Source organism: Balaenoptera borealis, assembly GCF_965194805.1.
Source record: "Balaenoptera borealis genome assembly, chromosome: 6".
Taxonomy (NCBI): Eukaryota; Metazoa; Chordata; class Mammalia; order Artiodactyla; family Balaenopteridae; genus Balaenoptera; species Balaenoptera borealis.
In genome coordinates, this window is record NC_138863.1 from 39552135 (window position 1) to 39568782 (window position 16648).

At 37.7% G+C, this 16648-nt stretch overlaps 1 protein-coding gene across 1 annotated transcript in view; it reads left to right on the top strand.

Annotated features, from left to right (window-relative positions):
• DNAH7 (dynein axonemal heavy chain 7) overlaps positions 1-16648 on the top strand; it is a 246606-nt gene that overhangs the window by 211784 nt on the left and 18174 nt on the right. The window contains exons 58-60 of the mRNA XM_082397280.1: positions 4412-4573; positions 12371-12556; positions 14204-14341. Coding sequence (XP_082253406.1) covers positions 4412-4573; positions 12371-12556; positions 14204-14341 — 486 coding nt within the window. The remainder of the gene's footprint in view (positions 1-4411; positions 4574-12370; positions 12557-14203; positions 14342-16648) is intronic.

Below are 16648 nucleotides of genomic sequence, written 5' to 3' on the forward strand. Positions count from 1 at the left end.
CACTCTTGATGTTGGGATATGTTTTAAGTACACATCAAAAGAAAGTATTAAGAATAAAGAAGTACTTTCATTAAACCAAAGTCTGGGGTACTTAAAAAAAAAAAAGGAGGGGGCCTGTATTTAAAATTAAGTCAAACCTTATCCTAAGCATCCAAGACCTGCTGTATGACAAACTTTTGCATGATTTGGCCAGAGAGAGCAGGTTACTCCCAGGTAGGTGGTGAGGGCATTTCTGCACCTGATGCCTGCACAGAAGCCCTTTTGCAAAAATTTACTCCCTTTCTTCCAGATCCAGAGGGCTGTCCAGCGGTAGTCACACAGATCAGAAGTCCAGGCGTTTATGAACCAAAATCCAAACCCAAACCCAAACCCAAATCTCAAATGCCAAAGCAGTACACCGTAATCCTTCGGTTTTAACTTTTTATTTGGAAATAATTTTAAACTCACAGAAAAGTTGCAAATATAAAAGTAGTACAAAGAACAGCCCTATGCCCTTTACTTATATTTGTCTCCTGTTAACATGACCATCTGCAGGTAAGTTAGATATGTCACTGCCCTTTATTCCTAGATAGATCCTTCAGTGTATATTTCTTAAGAATAGAGATATTATCTTATCCCATTACAGTTATTATTTTAGTAAATTTAGCAAGTATGCACTATTGTATCTAATCTACCCAAATTTGTGTTTGTGTCCCAAATTTGCCAATTGATGCAGTGATGTCCTTTGGAGCATTTTCCCTGTTCACCATGGGATGGGTCCAGGGTTAGTATCACATTTAGTCACCATGCCTCTTTGCCTCCTTTAATCTGCACCATTGCCTCAGCCTTTCTTTGTCTTTGATGGCACTGACATTTCTGAAGAATTCATCCCCCCCCCCCCCGTTGTTTTTAATAGAACATTTCTCACTTTGGGCTTGCTTGATTATTTCCTCAAGATTAGGTTCAAGTTATGCGTTCTGAGCCACAATACGATATGGGTGAACTCATGTCCTCAGAGTATCATACTGGGAGGTGCACGGTGCCCATTTATCCCTCACTGATGTTACTAATTTTGATCCCCCAGACGAAGTGTGGTCTGATTTCTTCACTGTATTATAACTGCTTTGCCCCTTGCAACTAATAATCAGTCTGTGAGGAGACATTTTGGACCATGCAAATAGCCTGTTCCTCATCAAAATCTACCTGGGACACAGATTTAGTAGCCAGTGATGATTCTTGCTTGACCCACTTATTTCCGCTGGTGATTCCAACTCCAGCACTCCCTCCACATTTGACGCTTGGCATGCTATTGTCAGCAGCAACCCTCCCTTCCATTCCATTTATTTATCTTTTATTGGTGTGGACTCATGAATACCTTGCATTTTTTCCAATGGTTTATAATTCATTACTATTCTTAAGTCTTTTGCTCGAGTTGTCCCAGAATTGGTCAGTGGGAGCTCCTTTTGTACTTGTTATACGTCCCATTATTATTGTTGTTATTATTATTATTCCTCTTTCTGGCAAAAGCTGCTCCAGGCTTATCTGTATCCCAGTCCTGGAACCAGCCCTTTTTCTGAAGAGCCCTGGTTCCTGTTTCATGGGGAATGGTATTAGAGACCAAGATTTGGGTGCCAAACAAGTAGCATTTATTGTCTGTGGTTCGGGTCCTTTTAGAGAGAACTTGGAAATATATACATGTACTCACAAATACATATATGCAAATCTGTATACACACATATAGTACGTACAAACAAGTCCATGCACACACCTCATATACATGTTTTAGAAGTAACGAGTTCCTAGCAATACCTTCAATTTCAGTCCCTCTACCCAGGGTTCTTTCCTGCTTTTCCTCATTCCATATTTGCACATCATCAACACATTTACTGATTTGCTCAATTCTCTAATATATCGAAAAGAGTTGCAGAATTAGCACAGCATGTTTAACTTTGCTTCTCCCACCTTTGTGGTCAAACTTATGCTACTTTCCTCTTGTCTCACACTCTCCCTTTCAATTTTATTCCATGGGGGAAACTTTCCCCCTGCCCTTGGATAAAACTTTGGGCAGTCCCATGGCTTTCCTGGTTAGTGTCAGGTAATAAAATGGCCTATAGTCATTTTAAACTGCAAAGCCAGTCTTGATTCAGAAATCGGAAAGTGCAACACAATATATTAATCAATATTTCCACTTTTATTCAAAACATAGGTTTCAACTCTCTAGCACTTCGCCTCGGGCCTGTAGTTGGTGGGCTTCATGCCACTAGGGAAAGAGAATCGAGTTGTCATCTTTCCTTTTTTTAATTGAAGTATAGTTCATTTATAATACTGTGTTAGTTTCAGGTGTACAGCAAAGTGATTAAGTTATTTTTTTTCAGGTTATATTCCATTGTAGGGTATTACAAGCTAATGAATATAATTCCTTGTGCTATATAGTAAATCCTCACTGCTTATCTATTTTCTGTTTAATAGTTTGTATCTGTTAATCCCACACTCCTAACTTGTCCCTTCCTCCCTCTCCCCTTTGGTAGCCATTAGTTTGTTTTCTATGTCTGTGAGTCTGTTTTTGTTTTGTATATAGATTCATTTGTTTTATTTTTTTTAGATTCCACGTGTAAGTGATATCATATAGTATTTGTCTTTCTCTTATTTCACTAAGTAGAATATTCTCTAGGTCCATCCATGTTGCTGAAAATGGCAATATTTCATTCTTTTTTATGGCTGAGTAATATTCCATTGTATATATACACCATATCTTCTTAAACCAATCATATGTTGATGGATGCTTGGGTTGTTTCCCTGTCTTGGCTATTGTAACTAGGGCTGCTGTGAACATTGGGGTGCATGTATATTTTTGAATTAGAATTTTCATTTTCTTCTGGATATATACCCAGGAAGTAGAATTGCTGGATCATATGATAGCTCTATTTTTAGTTTTTTAAGGAACCTCCATACTGTTCTCCATAGTGGCTGCACCAACCTACATCTCCACCAACAGTGTACAAGGGTTCCCTTTTCTTCACACCCTCTCCAGCATTTGTTATTTGTTGTCTTTTTGATGATAGCCATTCTGAATGGTGTGAGGTGATAGCAGCGCATTGTGGTTCTGATTTGCATTTCTCTAATAATTAGTGATGTTGAGCATCTTTTCATGTGTTGTTGGGGCACCTTTCTTTCTGTAGCTCCTCCTGCACATGATAGCTGCTGATACTGAGTGCTCAGTTCAGGGCGTGTGCAGGGGTGAGTCAGGAGGGGCAGAGGTTCCTCTTCTGGGCTGCTATTGCCTGGAGCTCTTTGGACTTGACGGGGATTTAAAGCTGACTTTTTTGCCTCGTGAGGTCTCTCATGGGTTCTCCTTCGGCTCCCGTGCTGGACTTCTCTGTGACCCCACCGCCCTTGGCAGTGCCTCCCCTTCAGCTGGCTGTTCCTGATTCCCCTCAGCTTTTGGTTCTCCAGGCTTCATTTCATACAGGCTCTTACTGTTGGGGTTCCTTACTCTGTGACACAAGTCCTCTTGAATAGGAAACCATTAAAATGACCGCTGGCTGACATACCTAGTCCAGCTCCCTGTCTGCTCCTTGGGATTCACGCCAGATTGGCCCACCATCTGAGGGAAGGCTACTGATTTCCCTCCCATAGTCCACGACCCAAGGCCATAGGCTGCTCTACGCTTCCAGGCATGAGTTTTGTACTGTCCCACTCCATCCCAGCTGCAGGGCATGTGTATCAACTCCCCAAGGGGCCCCATTAGTTCCTTCTCAGTATCTTGGACCCCACACTCCCCTTTCCCTTGGAGGTGAGGACAAGGGGAGTCCCAGCACAGCAGCTCTTCTTTCCAAGGAGACCTCTTCACAAATCCTCTCTCAAGCTCTATTTTGACCATTTTTATGTCCTCCTTGTGGAGGGTACAAGTGATTAATATATTGCATCGTACTTTCTGATTTCTGAATCAAGGCTGGCTTTGCAGTCGACAGTGACTATAGGACTTCTCTTACCTAAAAGCAGCCAGAAAAGCCATGAGGCTGCCCAAAATTTCAACCCAAAAGTGCTTGTAGAGCTTCTTAATTGGTTTGAACTATCTCCTTTGAAATTTCTCCATGGTGATTTGGGACCAAACACTGGAATTCATATTCCTTGCCTCATGATGCTTAAGTTGAAACCCCCCAAATCTTCTAAGGTAACGTTAAATTAGGCAGGCTTACTATACTTTCCCCAAACCTGGTGTACGTAGAAGCTATGTGTGTCAACTGAACATGTATACAAATAGGCATAGCCTAAATAGCTGGTAGAAACAGTTAATTCTGTTTTAGTTTTACTTTGACATGGATATATTGATAAGCAAAAGGAATTAATTACTTTCATTTTAAAATATGATAAGCATAATGCAATATTAGGGGAAGAAATAATGATGTTACACCATTTCTTCTCATTACAGGAGGAATTCAAGAAATTACTATATGGTCTCTGTTTCTTTCATGCTTTGGTACAAGAGAGACGGAAGTTTGGACCCCTGGGGTGGAATATTCCTTATGAGTTCAACGAGACTGACCTAAGGATCAGTGTACAGCAACTCCACATGTTCCTGAACCAGTATGAGGTACCATAAAAGTCACAGCAAGGACATTACCTGTTGTGCTGTTTATAACATTGTGTTTGTACAGTGAGCAGGGACTTCTGATTAATTTCTGCTTTTACAAAATGAATAGGAGGATAGTTCCCAAAAGCTTATTAAGTAGGACTTTATTATAACAGAATATTATAACTGCCATAGTAGGTAGTTAGGATGTCAGTTTGTCTATTAGGAACCTGTATTTTATCATTTATTTTGACACATAAACATCTATGGTAATCTAAAAAGTGATTGTTATTGTACTTATTTTGAAAAGGATTTGAGAAGACCATACATCAACCAGTCCCCAAAATGAAAAAAAAAAGCCAAAAAACAGACTGATTTCCCTCTGTTCTGGAGCATGACTTTATTTTTAAGGAAATGTCACTGTAGTTTTATTCCAGAGTTTGGGCCGTTTGTCCCGATCAAACAAACTACTTAAGCCATTGGTGTTAACCTGAGGTATAGATTCTGGGAAGAAGTCCCACAGTGTAATGTCATCACATCAACCACATTTCATCCCCTGCAGTTCTCTCTCTCCCTCTCCCCACCCCTCTCTCCTTTCTCTCTCTCTCCCCATCGCTTGCGCGTGTGCACACACACACATATACTCTCTCTCTCTCTTTCTCTTTCTCTCTCTGCTACTTATCTATCAGATGGATTTTAACACGTTTGAACTTTTGAAGAACTGCTTGGTAAATCAGTGCAAGGATATGGAACTTTTTCGAAAGCAAATCCTCTAAATTTTGATAGAATTTTGTTCAAAATTAGTTGGAAATCTTTAAATCAATCAATGGAGTATCAAAAAAACCTTTGGTTTTTGAAACTTTTAGTGAATTGTGATTTTTTTTAAAAAAAAGGCTTACAAACAGGAAGTCATTAAATCCTCTCCCTATAAAAGCAAAGGAAAAACAGAACAAAACAAATATTGAGAGCTCAAATGACATATCTAAACTTAGGTGAAGAACATTTGTCTGGTCTTCTGTGTTTCTTTGGACAAATTTGTATTCTGTACTAAAATGAAATGAGTTGAGAAGGCCTTTGATTTTGCAGCATTAAAATTTGGTGAAACATTCAAAAGAAGCATAGATTTGATGAATTTCTTTCTTGTAATATTATTTATTTTAAAAAGATACTAAGAATGGAGGCAAAAGCTATAATGAAACAGTGCATGTGGAAGTGTTTGAGCTGAATGAATTACACTTTTGAATACAAACAAAAAGAATGAGGAGCTCCTTTAATTAGCAACTTGTTCATGAACCTGTAGAGTATATTCTAATTTAAAATATTACAGTATGTAGTGGAGTCAGTTAAAAGTGTCAGCAATTTAAAATTTAGTAACCATAAAATGAAACTGCAAAACATTATAGACAATTTTACTTTAAAAATTAAAAAACAGTGAGACCATATTGAAAAGTACATTCTTCAGGAAAATATCGGAGACGTTATTTGAGAGAGAGAGATGTCTAAGAAGTTAAAGTACATGAATATATACTAAGAAAAGTTATTCTGCTTAAACTCTTAATCATTATAAAATGTTTGCTTCAATTTCTTATTTTAAGTAATAATCTTATTTTAAAAGCAATGTTTGAATAAAACTACTTACAGGTCTGCCAATATAAAAATAGATTTATATATATATATACTATATATATACTATTTTATTTTTATTTATATATATATATATATACTACTTTAAAATTCCATAATACTAATTATCTTTAGTGCCTATGTTCACTCTCAAAGTGTTACAGTTTGGACAGTAGTTTATTTGGTCACCCTAGCTTTTTAAAGATCTGAACACAAACAAGGAGGTAAGCAACTCGCTGGATGTGATTAGGGAAGGTTCCACAGAGGAGCAGTTGCTTGGGACTCAAACAATGAATAGAATGTTTTCAGGTGGATGGTATAAAGAAGCAGCAATAAAAAAGTTAAAAAAAGTACCAGTAGGTGAAAAGGTTTGGTTAAGTGTAAGTGATTTGGAACATCCTTGTATGCCATGCTGATTTGAGGTTATTATATTGTTATTGGTCTGCTTTTAGGAGAGTATTTGCATTTTAGAAAGACCACTCTAGCAACAGAGTGGAGAGCAGATTAGAGGGATTTAGATGACAGGCCAGTTTAAGATGATGTGAGTTGAATTGTGTCCCCCCAAAAAATTTGTTGAAGCTCTAATCCATGCTACCTCAGAATGTGAACTTATTTGGGAATGGAGTTGTTGCAGATATAATCAGTTAAACTAAGATGAGGTCATACTGGAGTAGGGTGGGTCCTTAATAGAACATGACTGGTATCATTATGAAAAGAGGGAAATTTGGATACACAGAGAAGACAGCCATGTGAAAACAGAGGCAGAGATTGGAGTTATGCTGTGACAAACCAAGGAACACCTGGGGCTACAGAAGCTGGAAGAGACAAGGAAGGATCCTCCTAGAAGATGTGGAGGGAGTGTGGCCCTGCCAACACCTTGATTTCAAACTTCTTCAGCAATAAATTTCTGTTGTTTTAAGCCACCTATCAGCAGCCCTAGAAAACTAATGGTCTCCTGTATTAGTTATAACCCAGGCAAGAGATGATACGAGTTTAAACTAAAGCATCTGGGCTAGGATGGGGAACATGGAAGAGATATAATAGATATGTAGGGACAAGGATTGAAATGACTTAGATAGTAAATGGTAAAGGGAGAGGGAGAAGTCTGTTAATGTTAGTTTTGGGGTCTCAGTCGGTGGTCCTACCACCACTCATTAATCCAGACAGGGAATAGGTATCAGGAGTTAATGGGTATATAGCAGGTGGGTTAGTGGAATGGGGGTGGGTGAGTGGATAAATAATTCAGTCTTGTACATTTGATACATCTGGGGTGTCTAGGTGTAGATATCGATGGTAGGTGTAGATATCGATGGTATCTGGTAGGCTTTTGGCATATAGATATAAAGCCCAAGAGAAGAGAGTGAGCACAAATAGAGAATTGTGAATTGTTAATGTGTAAGGAGAAGCCTGAGAACACCTGAGATTTAAAAGGGAGGCCTTGTAGCGTAAAAATGAACTAAAGCCTGGCTGCTGGTGAGCCCCCAATATCAATGGTAGGAGAGAGGACAGGAGAAATGGAAAATGCAGACCAAACAGCCAGAGAAAAAGGGGGAGTGAGCGTGCTGAGTAAATATGGAATATCAGGAATTGTCCATCCTGGCAAATGCTACAGAGAATCTTTTAATGACGCGTGGGAGTGACTGAACTGGTTCCTTCTATTAAATGACAATTGAGCAGTACTTCCCGTTCCTCTAGCACAGTGATCATATAGCAAACTGCACAAAACTGCTACTCACGCGTGACATATAACCCATCAAGAAACACAGAGAGATTCTTTGTGGAATGTGATTCACGGTTCCCTTTGATACTAAATCTAATATAATCCTTCAGCAATCAAAATTTTGTTCTTTTTTATTGAAGTATAATCAACCTACAACATTATATTAGTCTCAGGTATACAACATGATTCAACATTTGTATATACTGCAAAATGATCACCTCAATACTTCTAGTTATCTGTCATTATAGAGTTAAAAAAAAAATTGTTTTTCTTGTGATGAGAACTTTTAAGATTTATTTTCTTAGCAACTTTCAAATTTGCACCACAGTATTATTGACTAACGTCACCATGTGGTACTTACATCCCCATGACTTATTTATTTTATAACTGGAAGTTTGTGCGTCTTAATATCTTTCACCCATTTTGCCCTCCCGGCAACTCACCACCCCTCTGGCAACCATCAATCTGTTCTCTGTATCTATAGGTTTTGTTTTGTTTGTTCATTTGTTTTGTGTTTTTAGATTCCACATTTAAGTGAAATCATACAGTATTTGTCTTTGTCTGATTTATTTCACTTAGTATAATACCCTCAAGATCCATTCATGTTGTCACAAATGGCAAGATTTCATTCTCTTTATGGCTGAGTAGTATTCCATTGTGTATTCCACATATAGTCCACATCTTTATCCATTCATCCATCAGTGGACACTTACATTGCTTCCATGTCTTAGCTATTGTAAATAATGCTGCAATGAACATAGGGATGTATATAGCCTTTCAAATTAGTGTTTTCATTTTCTTTGAATAAATACCCAGAAGTGGAATTGCTGAGTCATATGGTAGTTCTGTTTTTAATTTTTTTTTGAGGAACCTCCGTACTGTTTTCCATAGTGGCTGCACCGATTTACAATCCCACCAACAGTACACAAGGGCTCCTTTTTCTCCACATCCTCACCAACATATGTACTATTTCTTGTCTTTTTGATAATAGCCATTCTGACAGGTGTGAAGTGACACCCCATCGTAGTTTTGATTTGCATTTTCCTGGTGATTAATGATGTTGAGCATCTTTTCATGTGTCTCTTGGCTGTCTGTATGTCTTCTTTGGAAAAATATCTATTCAGATCCTCTGCCCATTTTTTTTTATATAAATTTATTTTATCTATTTATTTTTGGCTGCATTGGGTCTTTGTTGCTGCACGCAGGCTTTCTCTAGTTGCGGCGAGCGGGGGCTACTCTTCGTTGCAGTGCACGGGCTTCTCATTGTGGTGGCTTCTCTTGTTGCAGAGCACGAGCTCTAGAGTGCAGGCTCAGTAGTTGTGGTGCATGGGCTTAGTTGCTCCACGGCATGTGGGATCTTCCCGGACCAGGGCTCGAACCCGTGTCCCCTGCTTTGGCAGGCGGATTCTTAACCACTGCGCCACCAGGGAAGCCGCTCTGCCCATTTTTTAATCAGATATTTTGGTTTTTGTTATTGAGCTGTATGAGTTCTTTATATATTTTAATTTAAAAAACATAAATAAGAAAAAGTAAACTGTAACAGAAGAAAATACAAGTGGATGTATATAATGTACTTGGCAAATGGGTAATTCCCTTTGGGAGGGTTGTGTGTGTGTGATTGTGTGTGAGTGAAAGGCTCACCCCTCACTCTCACCCTAAATTCACCCCCAAAACAATCAAGTTCACAGCTTAGGAGGGCCTGTCCAAACTTCTTCCTATGCACAAATAGTTATATATACACATATATACAATATACGCACACATTTTCCTCAAAAACATAATTACATCTGTATGTCATTTTCAGCATATCATTTTCAGCTTGCTTTTCTCACATATGTTGTGGACAACTTCCAAAATAGATACAGATCTTTGTTTTAATGGCTGCATACACAGCATTTCCCACTTTTGACTATCAGGATTTTATTTCCTTTTTATTTCTTACTAATAAGTAATGTTAAAGTGAATAACTTCATATATAACCTTGCATATAGTTGCCGACTTCTGCACTCTCTCCCGGCCTGTGGTCTCAACCCTCTTATAACCACAGAACAGAGAAGAAATCCCAGCAGCGAGCTGCTACCCTTTCTGCAACCTCAGCCGATGGACCTGGGCGCCCGGGAGAATGCATTCCCCAGTTTGATTGGCCCTGGTTGTGATCAAGCTGCTGAGAGAAACAACAGTTCACCCATCAGCTCTCAGGGGAATGTTGGCAGGTTTAACCCTTTAAACGTAAGTCAAACTCCTCCCCCTCCAGATCTCATCTTATGTTTGCCTCATGAAGCCCTCCCAGGGCCCAGCTCATGCTCATATACTATTTCATTCACACAGGAGTTTTCTTACTACATTTCAGTTTTATGAGGTGGGGGGCTGTCAACAAGGCAAACCCAAGCAGTGCCTGCATCTGCAAACTCCCCTCAACACCGTGCCGTTGTTCTCCCTCCTGGTTCTGCTTGTTTCTCCACCACATCTTGGTCACTGAGCTGTTCTCCTAAATTCACTGCCTTCACTTCCAGTTCTACCAAGTAACAAGTCTCTTAATTCCCAAGCCCGCATTCAATAAATTCCTTCTGTCTAATCACTACCACCTATTCTTCCCAAGTGCTATTGTTTTCTACTGAAGAGATTCCTCTAAGTGGGATCACTGAGATGTAGGGTATATACACTTTAACTTTAACTGCCAGAAGGGCATTTATCGCACAAAAATGGTGAAAAAAATCCTAAAGTAAAAAGATTGCTGTATTTTAGTAGAAAACATTTTAAAACATTGCTATATTAAAATACCATAAACAATTAAACATCATAAAAATAAAAGACAAATGAAAATTGGAGAAAATACCTAAAATTTTTCTGACAAACTGATTTGGTATCTTTATAAAGAGCTTTTAAAAATGAAAAAAAAAAAGCATTCATATGAGGAAAACACATAAAAGAATAAAGTAGATAATTTAGCAATAAGAAATACAAGCGGTGGATAAACATTTTTTAAATGTCAATATCAAAAATAAATAAATAAATAAGTAAGTAAGTAAAATAAAATTAAGATATGTCATGTCCAGCATGGTGACTACAGTTAATACTATATTGCATATTTGAAAGTGGCTAAAGAAAACCGATCTTGAAAGTTCTCAACACACAAAAAAATTGTGATTACGGTGATGGATGTTAAATAGACTTACTGTGGTGATCATTTCACAGTATATACAAATATCAAATCATTATTTGTATACCTGAAACATATAATATGTCAATTATATCCCAAAAAATTAAATTAAAAATTGAAAACAATTTTATTGTTTAATTATCATTTTTTTCCCTAAATGATAATACTCAGTTTTGTTGTGAGCAGTGAGAGAATTCTCTATATTACTGGTGGCTGTGTAAGTATTTATGCTTAGTATAAATAAAATTGCAATATGAAAAATGAAAAATCAATTCTTTTGCATTCATAAACATTTAGAAATTCTGTGTACTAGAGAATATAATAAAAAGGCAAACTTACAGGGAAAATATTTCAACAAATTTGATAAAGGTAGATTTATAAAAGAGCTTTACAAATAAAACTATTAAAACTTTAATTGAAAAAATAGGTAGGAGGCTAGTTCACAGAAGAACAAACGTTATTAAACATATGAAAAGATCATAAATTTCATTAGTATTCTAGAAAATGCAAATTAATGCAATATTAATTATCTTTGGTCAATCAAATTAGCAAAGATTTTAAAACTGATTCCTACAATTATTACAGCCTTTCAGGAAAGCAGTTTGGTGACATTAGTCAGTTGCTTTTTATAAACTTCTTTCCTTTGACAGTGTAATTTCCCTTTCAGGAATCTAGACTAAAGAATCATTAGCAATTTTAAGGGATGTATATTTAATGAAACAATTTAACAAAGTAGAAAATTAGGAGCAACTGAAATCTTCAATAGTAGAAGACAGTTATTAAAAAAGTATTTTCAAAGAGCATTTCATGAAACAGTAAAAGATATCTCATAATATATTTGGTGAAAAATTATATGCAAAATTGTATATATAGTGTGATTCCAATTGTCAAAACATATACAGATATAAAAAGGTGGTGAAGGAAATTAACACTGATTATCTCGGAATTATATTGGATTGGTTTTGAATGTCATTCAACAGTGCAGGATTTTCAAGCATGGGATTATGGTCTAACTAATTTTGCATCCGGCGTATAGTAGGTGGTCCATTAATGTTGGTTGAATAGAGGTGAGTTCACAAGTTAATAGAGGATTTCTATTCTTTGCACTGACCTAATGGAAATGACAAATCACAGAAGGAGAGAGAGACCCTGGGGAAAATTACAGCAAATTAAATGGGAAGTATATAAAGGGAAATTGTGTTGATGCAAACTTTCCGTAAACTGTTTAAATAACATGAGCAAACAAGAAGCACGATCCTGTATAATGTGCCACTGCTAAGTCTTGACTGGTTGAGCGACTTGACCTCTACTCTAGGAACTGCCCTACGACGCCCTGCAGTACATGACGGGCGAGTGCAATTACGGCGGCCGCGTGACTGACGACTGGGACCGGCGCACGCTGCGCAGCATCTTAAACAAATTCTTCAACACGGAATTAGTTCAGGATCCGCACTATAAATTCGACTCCAGTGGCATCTATTTTGTGCCTCCTTCTGGTGATGTAAGTACATATGCTCTTCAAGAAAACTAAAAGCAGTAAAATGTGGAAATCCTCTGATATAGAAAATGGTGATTTTTTTTTTTTTTTAAAGAAGCCTTGTTTTTTGTTAACCATTGTGTGTACTTTCTTCAGTCCTATAGGGACAGAGCAAATCCCATGCAAAGATGGAGTTAGTGGTTTCCTATTTGCTGTAATGTGAGGACTATCAGAAATGTCCCTCACCCAAGAATGGCTTCCTCAGTGACCTGAAATCCTATTATTGTGAATTCAGTGCTTTGGGAAAAAAGGCATGGTCCCCAATTAAAATGGAAATACACATGAGAAAGGGTTACAAAATAGTATTAACGATAATAGTTAACATTTAAATCATGCTTATTTACAAAGCAGTTACATGTAATTATCGCACTGGAGCATCTAATTAACATTTGAGTTATTATTCTTTCTTTCCCTTTTTACAAGTGAGAAAGTAAGTTCACTAAAGTTAAATGACTTGCCCAAGATCCCACAGGTAGAAAGGGACAGAGTATCACACCTGCTTCACAAGACCAAGGTTCTCTTCTGCTATTTTTTCCAGTCCTGTCTAGCAGAAGATGTGGTATCTGCCTTCAGATTATCACACAGTAGACTTCTAGGAACTGCCAGCACAATTAAATTGGTTCTCATTTTATTCCCAGAAGTCAAAAGGGCACATATTGAAAGTTAAAAACACAGCCACAGGAAACAGAGGCACACACCATGACCCCATCATCCACTAGGATGGATTCTAGCTGAGGGCAGACACTAATAGAGATGAAGAGAAAAATCAGTCCCAGAGCCCAGGTCACTGACTGGGTGGGGCAAGTCAACACAGGGAGTCATGGTAACAAGATCTCCAGTGATGATTTGGTAAGTGAGAAGATGGCCAAAGATGAAGTCAGGTTATGTAACATGACCCATGTCGAAAAACCACCAATGACCCATCTCCCCGCTACCGTACGTGTATTGGGTTGGCCAAAAAGTTCGTTCGGATTTTTCTGTAATGTGTTATGAACAGACTTTCTGGCCAGCCCAATATATGAATGTTTGCATATGATTATATGAGCATCAGGAAAAGTATGGAATTTTGATAGAAATTCACATAAATAAAATATAAAACGTGTCTGCATATATATAAAAAGATTTACCATATTAATGGTGGTTATCTCATGATAAAATCTCAGATGATTTTCACTTTTCCGAATTACGTGGATTTATCACAATAAGAGTAAACAGAAAAATCAGACTAAAGCAGAAAAAAAATTATTGTGAAAAACTAAGAACAGTCATCAGCAAATGCAGCACAGAAAGATTTCTCTGGAAGAATTTCTAAATGAAGCAGCCAGGATATTCCTCTCTCCATTTTCAGATCCATTCCAATTGAATGGGACTTTTTTTTCTCTCTCTAAATGTGTCCATATCTTTTTTTTTTTTTTTTTAACACTTTGGCCCAGGTTGAAAGAAAATGAAAGCATTCAGTGTCCAGGCTCTCAGGCTCATCCACTCAGTAACTTGAGTATTAAAAATTATCTCTTTTCAGTGAGCAAGCTCTACAGGATAATTAGATTTCTGTAATTCTAACCTGATTTCCTGATTTCTAACCTCCTGATTCCTTGTTACTCATCTTTGCAGCACAAAAGCTACATCGAATACACAAAGACACTGCCGCTGACCCCAGCTCCGGAAATCTTTGGGATGAACGCCAATGCAGATATCACTAAAGATCAGTCAGAAACTCAACTGCTGTTTGATAACATTCTTCTCACACAGGTGTGTGATCTGTGCAGGAACGGGCTTCTGAGGCTGGAAAGGATACCCCCCAATCAGCATGAGACAACAGGGCAGAGGCCCAGGCACAGAATTCCATCTCTTCAAGTGGAGAACCACTTTAAGGAAAAGAAAAAAAATACGTACCTTAAAAATGGGTTTAAACACAAAGTAAATGAATGTGTGGGTTTTGTTTTCATCAGTCTTTTGATTTGGGAAGAATCTTAGAGTATCATTCTGCTTCCAAGAGTTCTTTGAATAATATTCTTTGAGTACCTCTGAGTATTCTTTGATATCATTCTGCTGCTAGGAGTTCCATTTTGCCTTTCTTGCTTAAATCATGCCCTAACACATTATCCCTTTTTACTTCCTTTAAAGTGGAAGAAGAATTTCAAAGATACCTGGAAGCAGTTTAATGCCAGAATCCATCTAGAATTCTGCCTATTTTATTTTCTCTCTTACTGATTCAACATTTTTAAATGACTTATCTTTATCAAATATTCTAGAACATTTAACCTAGTTTACATAGAAATAGTTTCTTTCACATCAATATTTTATCAGATTACATAATATATAAGGAATATAATAGTAAGTACAAAATAAATTAAAAAGTTTAGGAGAACCTTTGACTCTTAGACATGCGGCTCCACTGGTGAGAGCATAAATGTAAGGGCACGTCGGAGAATGACCTTCCAAGGCACCAGATTTCAACATGGGCACAAGTCAGTACGTTTGAATGAAAGATATTTAATCTTGCTTGTCTATTTAGAGATCTTCCCTTGTATTGTTCTCCCATTAGAAGATACGCTTGTTTGTTTTTTTTTTATTTTTGAAAGCAAATTAGTCCAAATGGTGAGTTCCCTTAGTGATTGAATGAAATTTTAGTAAGTTCAGGATGTTTATTCAGTCAAGCAAATTATCCCCCAAACTGATTTCGAGCTGGTCTTTTTTATTTTTATGGAATCTCAGATTAATACTAATAATAGTTAATAACTTTATAGTGCTTATTGTATGGGAGCACTGTTCTGAATGCTTTATGTATAACAGTGTAATGCTTACGACAGTCCTATGAAGTGAGGGTGCTAATTATTCCCATTTTACAGCTAAAAGACTCAGACACAGAAAGATTAAGTCATTTACTCAAGGTCAGCTAGTACAATTTCAAGCCAGGACTCAAAGCCAAGCAGTGTGACGCCCACTAGTTTGGCTCCAGAATTTGTGTTCTGAACCACTATGTGATATTCCTTCTAGATTCTAAAAATGGGATAGGACCTAGAAGGCAGATAACCAGAGATGCTGGGTTGGGAGTGGGGGGCGGGAAGCTAAAAGAACCAGATTAGGAGGATGAAGTAGTGTGCTGTCACTGATGGAAGAGTTCATGGAACTTCTAGCTCTGGTCTACTGTAAGATGACATTTACTAATAAGGCAGAAAGGACAAAGATTATTTTTTATGTCCACTTTACATGTTAATACCATTAAAATCAGTTATTGCCTGAGCATGAAAGCATATATACAGACATGAATAAGTAGGTTGTTAGGAACATCAGTGCCTGTAGTACACAACAGTCTGACAGCAGGAGATTTATAGTGTCTTTTGGCTTTATTTAAACCTGATGGGCTGTGCCACATGAAGCAGTGGGCTCATTCCAACAGAGAATGACTCAGAACCAAACAAATAAGTTTAAATACACTTGGGGTATCTTCTCAGTATGTAATTAAACAATCTCTTTCAATATCCTCCAACTCAGATTGGCAAGTACAGTTATAGTAATGGGTAAGCAGGAGTTCAGTGATCCTACATCGGGATTAACCACAATTCAGAGGCAATGAGATAGACCAGAACTGCAGGTTGGAGAGCAAGGTCACGATGACAAGACCTTTACATTGTGTATTTAATGAAAATATCTTTTGAAATGACAGGAGCCAGTATTGGAGCAGAGAATGTTACTTCTGCAGAGCTCTTTTGCTTATGCTTAACTGCCAGACTCTCTTTTTTTTTTTTTTTTTAAAAAGAAACATCTTTATTGGAGTATAATTGCTTTACAATGGTGTGTTAGTTTCTGCTTTATAACAATGTGAATCAGCTATACATATATATATATCCCCATATCCCCTCCCTCTTGTGTCTCCCTCCCGCCCTCCCTATCTCACCCCTCTAGGTGGTCACAAAGCACAGAGCTGATCCCCCTGTGCTATGCGGCTGCTTCCCACTAGCTATCTATTTTACATTTGGTAGTGTATATATGTCCATGCCACTCTCTCACTTTGTCCCGGCTTACCCTTCCCCCTCCCTGTGTCCTCAGGTCCAT